The sequence below is a fragment of the Mauremys mutica genome, chromosome 2 (genome assembly GCF_020497125.1).
Source record: "Mauremys mutica isolate MM-2020 ecotype Southern chromosome 2, ASM2049712v1, whole genome shotgun sequence".
Classification (NCBI taxonomy): domain Eukaryota; kingdom Metazoa; phylum Chordata; order Testudines; family Geoemydidae; genus Mauremys; species Mauremys mutica.
The window spans coordinates 164,527,962-164,540,427 of NC_059073.1; the positions used below are offsets into that span (position 1 = coordinate 164,527,962).

Here is a 12,466-nt window from a genome sequence, read left to right on the forward strand (position 1 = left end):
CACAAAATTTAAAGGGCGAGTGTCATAGAAAATGTGCACACTTCTGGCTGTTTCAGAGCAATGCATATATACTATTCTCTGGTCAAAAGACCAAGATTTTGATATGCTGTGATATACTCTCAGCAGATAGGTTATCCAAGTAAAAAGCTGCCCCCAGGAAATATGGAACTTTAACTAAAATCTCATAGCTCTCTCTCAGCCTTAACACCAGTTATCAGTTTTGTTGCGATGACTGGTCAGTACAGTGCAAAAGAGAATCTGAGTGAGTTTATATTAAAAAGGAGTTGAGATTTGAGTAAAATTCATAGGGTGAGTTTTGGTTAAGTATTGTGTCATTTTTTGTATTATAATTGTAAAATGGATTAAAGGATAGACACTTTAAAGAACAAATATTGACAGGTATATATCACAGGGGCTTGGCATGTCCAACATGGGCCGCCCTCATTTACACAGTGCATGGTTGATACACCTTATCACAGAGTCATCGAGAATCCGTGCTCAGTCAGGCTGTCACAATCAGGAACTCAGGACCCATGGATAGAGCAGAGAAAGCAGTCAGTCTGTGGTCCCTGGGCCTTCTGGCTGGGACAATCAATAGCAGTTTGGGGGCCCTAATCCTCTGGGCGAGGCAGAGCAAATAGACAGTGTATATCAAGAGTCCCTGGTAGTCACATCTAGTGGCAAGTGTAGGGCAGTGGGAGGGAAACCCGGACCCACTCCTTGCTCGTCTTAAACACAAAAAAACAGCTTACAAGAAGTGGAAGATTGGACAAATAACCAGGGAGGAGTATAAAAGTATTGCTCAGGCATGCAGGAGTGAAATTAGGAAGGCCAAATCACACTTGGAGTTGCAGCTAGCCGGAGATGTTAGGAGTAACAAGAAGGGTTTCTTTAGGTATGTTAGCAACAGGAAGAAAATCAAGGAAAGTGTGGGCCCCTTGCTGAATGAGGGAGGGATGTGGAGAAAGCTAGTGTACTCAATGCTTTTTTTGCCTCTGTCTTCACAGACAAGGTCAGTTCCCAGACAGCTGCACTCTGCAGCACGGCATGGGGAGGAGGTGACCAGCTCTCTGTGGAGAAAGAAGTAGTTCGGGACTATTTAGGAAAGCTGGACAAGCACAAGTCCATGGGGCCGGATGCGCTGCATCCGAGGGTGCTAAAGGAGTTGGCCGATGAGATTGCAGAGCCATTGGCCATTATCTTTGAAAAATCATGGTGACAGGGGGAGGTCCCGGACGACTGGAAAAAAGCTAATGTAGTGCCCATCGTTGAAAAAGGGAAGAAGGAAGATCCAGGGAACTACAGGCCAGTCAGTCTCACCTCAGTCCCTGGAAAAATCATGGAACAGGTCCTCAAGGAATCAATCCTGAACCACTTAAAGGAGGGGAAAGTGATCAGGAACAGTCAGCATGGATTCACCAAGGGCAAGTCACTAACCTAATTGCCTTCTATGATGAGATAACCGGCTCTGTGGATGAGGGGAAAGCAGTGGATGTGCTATTTCTGGACTTTAGCAAAGCTTTTGATACAGTCTCCCACAGTATTCTTGCCAGCAAGTTAAAGAAGTCTGGGCTGGATGAATGGACGGTAAGGTGGATAGAAAACTGGCTAGATGGTCGGGCTCAACGGGTATTGATCAATGGTTCCATGTCTAGTTGGCAGCCGGTATCAAGTGGGGTGCCCCAAGGGTCGGTGCTGGGGCCGGTTTTATTCAATATCTTCATTAATGATCTGGAGGATGGTGTGGACTGCACCCTTAGCAAGTTTGCAGATGACACTAAACTGGGAGGAGTGGTTTATACGCTGGAGGGTAGGGATAGGATACAGAGGGACCTAGACAAATTAGAGGATTGGGCCAAAAGAAATATGATGAGGTTCAACAAGGACAAGTGCAGAGTCCTGCACTTAGGATGGAAGAATCCCATGCACTGCTACAGACTAGGGACCGAATAGCTGGGCAGCAGTTCTGCAGAAAGGGACCTAGGGGTTACGGTGGACGAAAAGCTGAATATGAGTCGACAGTGTGCCCTTGTTGCCAAGAAGGCTAATGGCATTTTGGGTTGTATAAGTAGGGGCATTTCCAGCAGATCGAGGGATGTGATCATTCCCCTCTATTCAGCACTGGTGAGGCCTCATCTGGAGTACTGTGTCCAGTTTTGGGCCCCACACTACAAGAAGGATGTGGATAAATTGGAGAGAGTCCAGCGGAGGGCAACAAAAATGGTTAGGGGGCTGGAACACATGACTTATGAGGAGAGGCTGAGGGAACTGGGATTGTTTAGCCTGCAGAAGAGAAGAATGAGGGGGGATTTGATAGCTGCTTTCAACTACCTGAAAGGGGGTTCCAAAGCAGATGGATCTAGACTGTTCTCAGTGGTAGAAGATGACAGAACAAGGAGTAATGGTCTCAAGTTGCAGAGGGGGAGGTTTAGGTTGGATATTAGGAAAAACTTTTTCACTAGTAGTGTGGTGAAGAACTGGAATGGATTACCTAGGGAGGTGGTGGAATCTCCTTCCTTAGAGGTTTTTAAAGTCAGGCTTGACAAAGCCCTGGCTGGGATGATTTAGTTGGGTTTGGTCCTGCTTTGAGCAGGGGGTTGGACTAGATGACCTCCTGAGGTCCCTTCCAACCCTGAGATTCTATGATTCTATGTTCCCTATTAGACAACTGGTGCCTCCCTTAAGGGGATGACATGTCACCTACCCATGTGTCTCCTCCCCCTTTGCTCTCCCTGCCCCCTCCCCACCCTACATTACCTGCGTGGGGGAGAGGGGCTCTATCCTCTCACTGCCACCGGCTCCCCCTGTTCCCGCATGTTCAGCTGCTCTCCCTGGAAACCAGGCCCGGGTGGAGAGTGGGATGGAGCTGCTCCCGGTTGCTGCTGTTTGCAGCATAGCCAGCTTCCTGGAAGAGAGCCTGGTTTGAGAGGGGCGGCAGTGGCAGCACACTCCCTGCCCAGGCTCTACTTCTGGGGACAGGGGCCGAACATGCTGCGGGGAGGAGGCTCCAGCGCATTTGGCCGCTGTCCGTGGAAGCCAATCCCAGGACGGGGGTTAGCCCGCTGCTGCTGCTGCCAGGTGCTCTCCCAGGCAGCTGCTGTGCTGTACCAGGCAGCATCCCAGCATGGCTGGAAGAGGTTCTGGCCCTGCCCCTTCCACTCCCCACCTGGGAAGTTTGCTGGTGGGGGCACTTGGCCCTGCAGGCACCCCCAACACATCACCTCTTCCTACCATAAAGCCCATCTTGAGCATCTCCTTGGCTAGCAATGTCTTGGCGTTCCCATCAGTTTCCACAGTTGGTTGTTCCTCCACAGCGTTGTCCAGGTCCATGGCCTCAGTAGTCTGGAGAGTCGATGGTTCCTCTGCAGGAGCCTGCAGCACATGTCCTTCCTCCTCTTCAGCCAGTCCCTACTGAGCTGAGTTGTCTCCTTTTATCTGTCCTTTCCACCTAGAACATACACAGCAGGAGAGAGGGGGCGTGGTCTCCTGAGCCCACAATGATTGGTCAGTCCCACTGGCCCAGTGTGCAGTCCATAAACCCCGTCACAGTATAGAAAATAAGAAATCATTTCAGTGAATCAGAAATCAAATGCTCACTATTGAGACAGTGGGTACCCTAGAAAAGCAAGTTGTAAAAAAAGACAATGATATATGGAATAACTTCAGAAAATAAATAATAATAAATTGCAAGGACCAGATGGTGGTATTGAAGAGCTGTGAAGGTTCAAAAGATTGAAGTAGTTGAGTTACTTAAAAAAAAGTGTAACATCATTTATAAAGCTGCTTTTCCAGACAACTGAAGTACAACCTCACTTCATTCCCCAGGACCACCTTGGTACCAGAAAAGTAATTGAGGAAATCATTTTAGATTGCATCTTAAAGAGCAAAGTATACTAAGGGGAAATCAGTGTTAGGTTTTGTAAAAGTAAAACTGCTTTTCTTGTATCTTAGAATTTGTTGAGCTGGCAAAACAGTGAATACAGGAGAATCAGTGGATATAATGGGCTGGATTTACCACTGCTTAACTCCAGTACCAAATGAGTTACACCTGTATAAAACTGGAGTAATGCATTGTTAGATCAGGCCCATATATTTAGTAGTGCTGAGCCAATAATTCACAACTAACAATTTACTAAGAAAGTGTAACTTCTTTTCCTTCTTCCAGAACAACAGCAAGGAGATTGTGATTTCCTCAGGTTTATTCACTGAAATTATGTAACAAATTTTCGATGCATTTTTAACTATATTGCTTCATTATGACCAGTTGCACGTCTGAATTCAATATCCAAGAGTGTTAGCTAGTTGTAGTTCATCAGATATTTCACAGAGTATTGTTTCTGTATCCTGACTGTACAAATACACATTCACTTCAGCTTCAAATACTTATGCATGTAAATACAAAACTCAGTTTCCACAAGTATTTGCAAACAAATTTGAAGCAGGTTTTCTATGAACTTTTGTGCTCATAAAATTCCATTGTGTGGAAAATTCCATAGAAAGTAAACACAAAAGGTGCATGAGCTTGGCTGATGCTAAATTACTTACAAATCTGAGTGAATATTCATTTAAAAAAAAATTATCCTGCTCAAGTATATATGGCCAGATTTCCCCCTCAGTTACATCCATGAAACCTTACAAACTCCCTGATCTTCAGAGATTTACACACGTCATGCATAACTTTATGCATGTGAGAAATCCCTTCAAATCAATGGGACTATTTACCAGTTTAAAGTTAAGCACAGGGGTCTTTTATGACCCAGGGCTCAAGCAGAAGAATGAAAAAATGGTTAAAAGTTAGGAACTCAGGCCAGGTCTACGCAACATACCTCTATCAGTATAACTACATCACGCAGGGATGTGAAAAATGCACACCCCTGAGCGATGTAGTTATACTGATCTAACCCCCTGCCCCTGTGTAAATGGTTCTATGTTGACAGGAGACCTTCTCCCCTCAATATAGCTATCACCTTTTGGGCAGGTGGATTAACTACACCGATGGGAGAAGCTCTCCCATCACCATAGGAGCATCTTCATGTTCAGCATTACAGTGGTACATGAAGACGAGCCCTAAGAATAGAATTACATGGCCAATCTCAGCGTATAGAGAAGTTAATAGTACAGCTGCTGTTCAGTGTATTTGGGAACAATATGGAGAAGGAGTGAGAGTAGTGGAGTGGCAACATTTGCTGACAATAGATTATTTCTCGTCAAAACTGAAGAGTGAAGCATCCTGATGAGTTCCTGAAGGACCTCAGAAACAGCTTCATTTTTCTCTGTGTGGGCTATTTCTTTGAAGACCGTGGAAACTGTTCAAGTTTCAGTGTATGATTATTCCTCTTCCTTCCTCCCTTGTGTGTAAGGGTTTCTCCCCTCCCATCCTGTGTTAGAAGATGGAGGATCAACTCATTAAACCTACAGATCTCTCTCTCTGCATTTCCACTATCTCCCCTTTTTCCCGCCGCCCCCTTGATAGCCCAGCTCTTACAGGAGCCAAGTTGACAAGGTATCTCTGACCACTACTCTCCACAGAAAATTAGGGATAGTGGAGAGGAGGCTTCACCATGGGTGAGGAATCCAGTCAGGTTACTTCAGTAACTTGCTTCTCTTTTCTATGAAGGTTTGAGGAAGAGAATCTGACAAAGCTTTGGCCACCTTCCCCTCCCTGCCCACACCTATGGATCGGAATCACTATGGAGGGGTTTGGAGAGATAGGGATGAGTATGCTGCAGAGTCGGCTCACCCCACATCATGCTTAGATCCATAGGTTTCAGCTCCCCTCGGTTCAGGAAAACAGTGGTGAGCGTGGAGTTAAAAACTTGATAATCAAACAGCCTGTACACAAGTGCAAGGTAATAAACATTAGAAAAGAATCATTTAACTCACTAGTATACACTGGATTCTGGATTATTAAACTGTCAGGACAAATATCTAAGCATCGGCATGGACATGTCAACAGAAACATCTGCTCAATCTTGGTAAAAAATGAAGGAATAAATGAATGGTGAATAAGGGGTTTGGTTCCATTAAGAAAAGAGAATAATATGGATGTTGTTGTCAATGATATTTTTACTAAATGCATTTAGTATCAATGACTTCCTTTAAAAAATGACATAGTAGGTATAGAACAAGTTAAGATAAGAGCAATGAAAATAACTGGAAGTGCAGGAGTTGCTTATGTAGGAGAAGAGGTTTGAAAAAGTCTGGGAAGGAGCACTGAAGGAGAACTGTGATATTGTTGCCTCTTTCGGCCTAAGCAGTTAGCCAATGTTTGGGGTCTTGAGTGTTGTTTCCTGTAGGAGAAGTTTATGATACAAATAATATATTTCTGTAGGTCAATCCTGTTTATTTACAAAGGATGTACAAAATCCTATTTCTCTGAACACAGTAGGATCAAACAGGAGGCTGTTTCCATTCTCACAGTACTAGGCCTGCCCTTCCAGACATTACTCTGTCCAGAAAATTATTTCATGTGGTGTTCTCTCAGGGCTATCCTATCAGTGCTTCTCTGGCTCTGTCTTGGCTTCTCTGGTCCTGTGTACTGCTGACACACAAGACTTCTGAGTTTGCAATCAGCTCCAGGAAAAAAAACCTTTGCCCACCGTAGCTTAGCTTCTGATTAGTCATGCATGTGGCCTAGTCTCTTGGAGTAGTGTTTTCTGTTGTTTCAGCTGTCTTATTTCCTAAAGGAGTTTAAGAACCTATTGAATTTAACCTTAATGCAGAGTGGCTAGCACACACATGAGCCTCAGTGAGGTTTGTGCTTGAGTGAAGATGAAAGAAATGCCTGTTGATAGTAGGATTGCCAGGTGTCCGGTTTTCGACCAGAATGCCTGATCAGAAAGGGACCCTGGTGGCTCCAGTCAGCATCACTGACTGGGCTGTTAAAAGTCAAGCTGGCGATGCAGCGGGGCTAAGGCAGACTCCCCACCTTCTGTGGCTCCACCCAGCTCCCGGAAGCAGCGGCATGCCCCCTCCGGCTCTTATGCGTAGAGGCAGCCAGGGGGCTCTGAGCACTGCCCCCGACCCAAGTAGGGTGACCAGATGTCCCGATTTTATAGGGACAGTCTTGATATTTGGAGCTTTTTCTTATATAGGCATCTATTACCCACCACCCCCGTCCTGATTTTTCACACTTGCTATCTGGTCACCCTAGCCTGGAGCACCCTCCCGCAGCCTGAACTCCTAATTTCTGGCCCTACCCTGGAGACTTCACCCCCTCCTGCACCACAAGCCCCTGAGCCAGCCTGGTGAAAATGAGTGAGTGAGAGAGGGTGGGGAGAGCGAGTGACAGAGGGATGGGGGATGGAGTGAGTAGGAGCAGGGCCTCGGAGGAGGGGTGGGACAAGGGTGTTCAGTTTAGTGCAAGTAGAAAGCTGGCAACCCTAGCTGATAGCCACCAACACCTTCCAGCATAACAATATAGAGGAGTCTAATTGGTGGTTATTATTCACACTCTATTGTAATAGAGTACAAAAACAAAGGGGACACACAATTAACATTACAACACATTTTAAATGAATTAAGAATCCATTTTTACCAACTGCTATATAATTAACCTGTGGTACTCATTGCTGCAAAGTAGTATTGAGGCAAAAAACTGTAATTTTTTAAAGCATTATAGCTTTCTAGGAATAAGAATAGCAGTTGCAGTTAAACTAATTTAGGTAAATATTTAAAGGGCTGTCAATCTTTATGCTCCAGGGCATACATTTATCTTCCGCTGTGGTCAGCAAGAAATTTCCCTCTGTGAAATAGAATTGACTATATAAGTGGATTGTTGGAGGGTTTTTTTTGGTTTTTTTTTACCCTCCTTTGAAACATCACATGTAGGCTGCTTCTGAGAAGGGGATGCTGGAGTAGATTCATCTGTGTTGTTTTTTCTCCCAGAACGGCAATCCTATGTGTGAATAATTGAACTTGAACTCGTCAGAAAAGGAGAGGGGGGATCATTGCACTAGCCTAGCCTTTTTGTGTGTGTGTATGTGTGTGTGTGCGCCATTCTCCCTTCTGCCCCCATCTTAGTTTCTGACTAGTACTAGGCCTGCCCGGAAACACAGATCTTAGTTTCTGACATTGCTTGTTTTGCTGAATTACTGTAGAATGTAAGCCCTCTGGGTCATGGGAAAACAATTAAAAGGAAGAGAGAGTGTGTGTAAAAGGGAATAAGAAGTTACTGGCTAACTTGAAATGCAGCCGGAAAGAGGCTTAATAAAACATGGCTCAAAACCCCATGCTATAACACAGTTCCCAGACTCACCCCTGCAATTGACCTTTAAACTATAAAAACATACCTGATGGTTTTGGAGCTTGGCTGGCTGAGGTGAATCTAAGACTACACTTGTGTGCTGTGATATTTTCAGAAGAGGAGAAAAATGCAAACCCAGCTCTGTGGCTGATTTTGCTTTATTAAAAATTAATCAGATTGTATAAGTACTTTGCGATTTTTGTAGCTTCAGATGTATCTTTAACTGGACTCGACTAGCAGAATTCCGGCATTCCTAACCTCTCAAATACTTTGAGTATCAGCTACAAAGTTAATTTGGTAAAGTCTTGTTTCTCCCCTATGCTTATTTGAGAGAGAGCAAGAAACATGACATGTTGACATTTGAAAATGGGACTTGGTATTAAAAAAAAGATACTTCATTTATAACACATTTTATGTGATATGAACCTATAGCTTCTTGGCTTAATGTCAGAGATTCATTTTATTGCATGTGTGTGTCCCAAACTTCATTACAACTGCTTTTCTAAGAGCAGGTGGAATACTGCAAAAATGTGTGCATGTTGCTTTGACTAATAAAAGTATGAAATTTCTTCAGCATATGTGATCCCTTTTACTCTATTCCCATGAATATTCATATTAGCAAACTTTTGTTCACCAACTGATCACAGAGAAGAGTGTCACAAATATGCATGCAAATTGTGCATGTGACTGTTTTTGCACAGTGAATGTTTGCAACGCCACTGTGAACATTCTGAGGGTTTGGAAGCTATCAGAGCAGAACACCACGATGTAACTTAAGTGACCAATTACAGTGTGAACAGCAAATTACTAATAGTGAATATTCAAATAAATAGGTGAATAGTTTGTAAATAATACACGGGCTGGAATATGTTTAGACAACCCATTTCTGGATAATTTGATTTAGCAAATACATAAAAATTGGAGTTTTTCTCAGATAATTCTCACAAAAGGTGGGGAAAGGGTCTCAATCAAATACATTATGTGCTGTGAATAGTTTGCCCTGCTCTACATACACATCAGACCAGATTTTGGTCTCATTTTTCCCATGCAGCCTTGTTAGTTTCAGTGGAGTTGCACTGGCCAGAAAGCAAAATTTACTCTATGAAGTAGAATCCCACATATAAGGTAAACCTACATCTACATGTGCAGTACAAACACATACACACACACACAGAGCAATTGGTTCTAAACATTCAGAGGGCTTGTCTAGGTAAACAATTAGTGTGAGGCATGCTGGGGTGTAAACCTACAGTACGCTAGCTTGCTGCTTACTAACTGCCTGTGTGGATCCTGCTACTGTGCATTAAAAGGTACCTAGTCCTCTTTGATCTGTTCCACATTGAAATGGGAGAAGGCCATTGCAAACTAGGGAACTATTAGTGCACAGTAGCAGAGTCCACACAGACACCTAGTCTATATGGCCAAACTAGTGCACTGTATATTTACATCCCATCTTGCCATGCACTAACTATTCACCTTGACAAGCCCCAATACTTTAGTAATAAAGAATTACAGGCTGAGGTTTTTAGGGATTTGTGAAAGAAAGGTCACTGCCACTGATTCTATTGAAGGCAACAGTAGATTTGTAACATCATTATTTGTATTCAAGTATAAAAAAATTGAGATGGAAATATTAATGCTAGTTTTCATGGCAGGACCTTACAAATGGATAGAAACTTGCTGAGTGGGTAAAGGAAAAATAGATATTAGGTAACCAGTACACCAGCACTAGGAAGGAAGGGAGGAAGGAAGGAAATTGTGTCCTGTATGATTTTATTCAGGCCAGACAAAATCCATGAAGTAGAATTTGGCTTCTCCCTTTGGATAGCTATCTGCTCTTCTGATTCAGGTTGTTTGCAGCCCACTGAGAAAACCTAACTAGGTTACAATGATTAGAAACACACTTTAACATAATCAAAACCCTATAGTATTCCTATGCTTGGAATCATGTTTTATCTCTTATTTTACCTATAAAATGAAATATACTGGGATACTTGAAAAGCAAGCTCAGCTATATTTAAACTGGAAAGAGAAAGCCTGGTTTTTCTAACGAAGCAATGCCAACATAGATGTCTACTTATCTTGTCCATGAACCAAATTCTGCCCTCAGGTATCTGTGTGTGTTACTTCTACGAAAGCAGCGATTGACCTAACTACTATGGTGAATAATATGCTACCAGTACAAATAAATAGATAGTAGACAGAGATTAGAGAATGAAGAAAATGCTTCACCCACAGTATTACAAAATACAATTCCATTAATGGTTATACACTATATATAGTTTGACAACTGTTGCTTGTGATGTTTTTAAAAAAAGCGTTCAACAAATAAATATAAGGCAATCAGGGTAAAACATTTCCATATGCAAACATCTTTCTAAATAATGGAAAATGTAGAAGTTGGAGACCTTTTGTTGTACTAAATAGTTTCTTTTCCCTTTTGCTTTCCCTTGTCACAGATACTGCAATGAGCACTTGCTGTGCCCTCCACATACGTTTTGGACAGGCTGGGGTCCGTGGGAACGTTGCACTACCCAATGTGGGGGTGGGATTCAGGCTCGTCGCAGGACGTGTGAGAATGGCCCTGACTGCCCTGGCTGTAATGTGGTGAGTAGCTTCTATGCCTTCCCATCAACAAATACTTGCATGCGTTGCAAATATTTTGATTCATGAGTGTGTATTTATAGCTGTATTGTTTTTATTTTACTGAGAGAAATTCACGTTTGCAAGTTAGAGGATGCTGTTATACGACATTAGCTAGATGAGAGACCTCCTAAAGGAAAGTTGTTACAGATGGGGATTTGTCATAGGCATATTTATTTTGTTTGTTGCAAACTAGGAGAAAAATATGCTCACTTTGTTCTAGTCAGAATTCTGTAAAAGTAGAAGAGGAATATGGGTCCTCACATACTGGACTAATTTTTAAGTTTCCTAAGTTCAGAGCATAAACTTGATAATTGTGAAGTTTGTCATTCATTGATTGTGGACTTTTTGTTAGACCACCAGCAGGCCTGTTCAAAACATAATAAAGGCTAATCTATAATCTTTTTTGTTTTTTGTTTTTTTTTATATGTCCTTACTCTGTTACTTTTGACATTTATACCACAAGTGAGATTTCATTTTTGCAAGCAGATTGAACACTTTCAAAGGTTTCTTCTCTTTCCTTGATTCAACTTTACGAATTAACCAAGCAGTCTTAAATTCTGCAAAGTCTTTCAAAATATTTTTCTTCCAGTGGTGACAGGTACAAAGGAAAATGTATGACACAGATTGGTATTTAAATTTCTGTGACTGATGTGGAGAAGTTAGAATGTAATCTGTAATTTTTCCACATAGATCTTTCTTGATAATTGTGTACTAACATTATATTATTCATAAGGCTGAGCAGTATTTTGGATTTAAAATAATCTGCTCATGGTTTCAAGTGAAAATTTCATACCCCAGATAGCCATGGGAAATTCCATGAGTTAGGAAGAATGTTATGAGGTGTTTTGTCAGATTTTAGAATTGATCCAGTAAGATAATTATTATTATTGGGATTTGCAATCTGATCCCCCCCCACCAGCGTCATTCTTAAAATGTTGTACAACAATAGCATAGTCTAGTATATTCAAACAGTTCCTTCCATTTCAGCTACTGCATGCTTACGTTTAGACAGCTCTTTGGTTTAACTGTTTCAGTAAAACTGGTAGTTTTATTTCTAAGAGACTCGCAACCAATCAAATATAGATTCATAAGAACATAAGAAATGGACCCCATTGGGTCAGACCAAAGGTCCATCTAGCCCAGTATCCTGTCTTCCGACAGTGGCCAGTGCCAGGTGCCCCAGCGGGAATGACCAGAACGGATGATCATCAAGTGATCCATCCCCTGTCACTCATTCCCATTCTGGCAAACTGAGGCTATCCTGCCCATCCTGGGTAATAGCCATTGATGGACCTATCCTCCATGAATTTATCTAGTTCTTTTTTGAACCTTATTATGGTCTTTGCCTTCACAACATCCTCTGGCAAGAAGTTCCACAGGTTGACAGTGCATTGTATGAAGAAATACTTCCTTTTGTTTGCTTTAAACCTGCTGCCTATTAATTTCATTTGGTTCTTGTGTTATGAGAAGTAGTAAACAACATTTCCTTATCTACTTTCTCTACACCAGTCATGATTTTATAGACCTCAATCATATCTCCCCTTAGCCGTCTCTTTTCCAACCTGAAAAGTGCCA

The 12,466-nt window shown here is 42.4% G+C and overlaps 1 protein-coding gene across 2 annotated transcripts in view; it reads left to right on the forward strand.

The window, feature by feature from the left end:
- SEMA5A (semaphorin 5A) overlaps window positions 1–12,466 on the forward strand; it is a 668,529-nt gene that overhangs the window by 520,473 nt on the left and 135,590 nt on the right. For both annotated transcript variants that reach the window (XM_045005697.1, XM_045005698.1), the window contains one exon: window positions 10,705–10,852. In XM_045005697.1, the coding sequence (XP_044861632.1) occupies window positions 10,705–10,852 (148 nt within the window). The remainder of the gene's footprint in view (window positions 1–10,704; window positions 10,853–12,466) is intronic.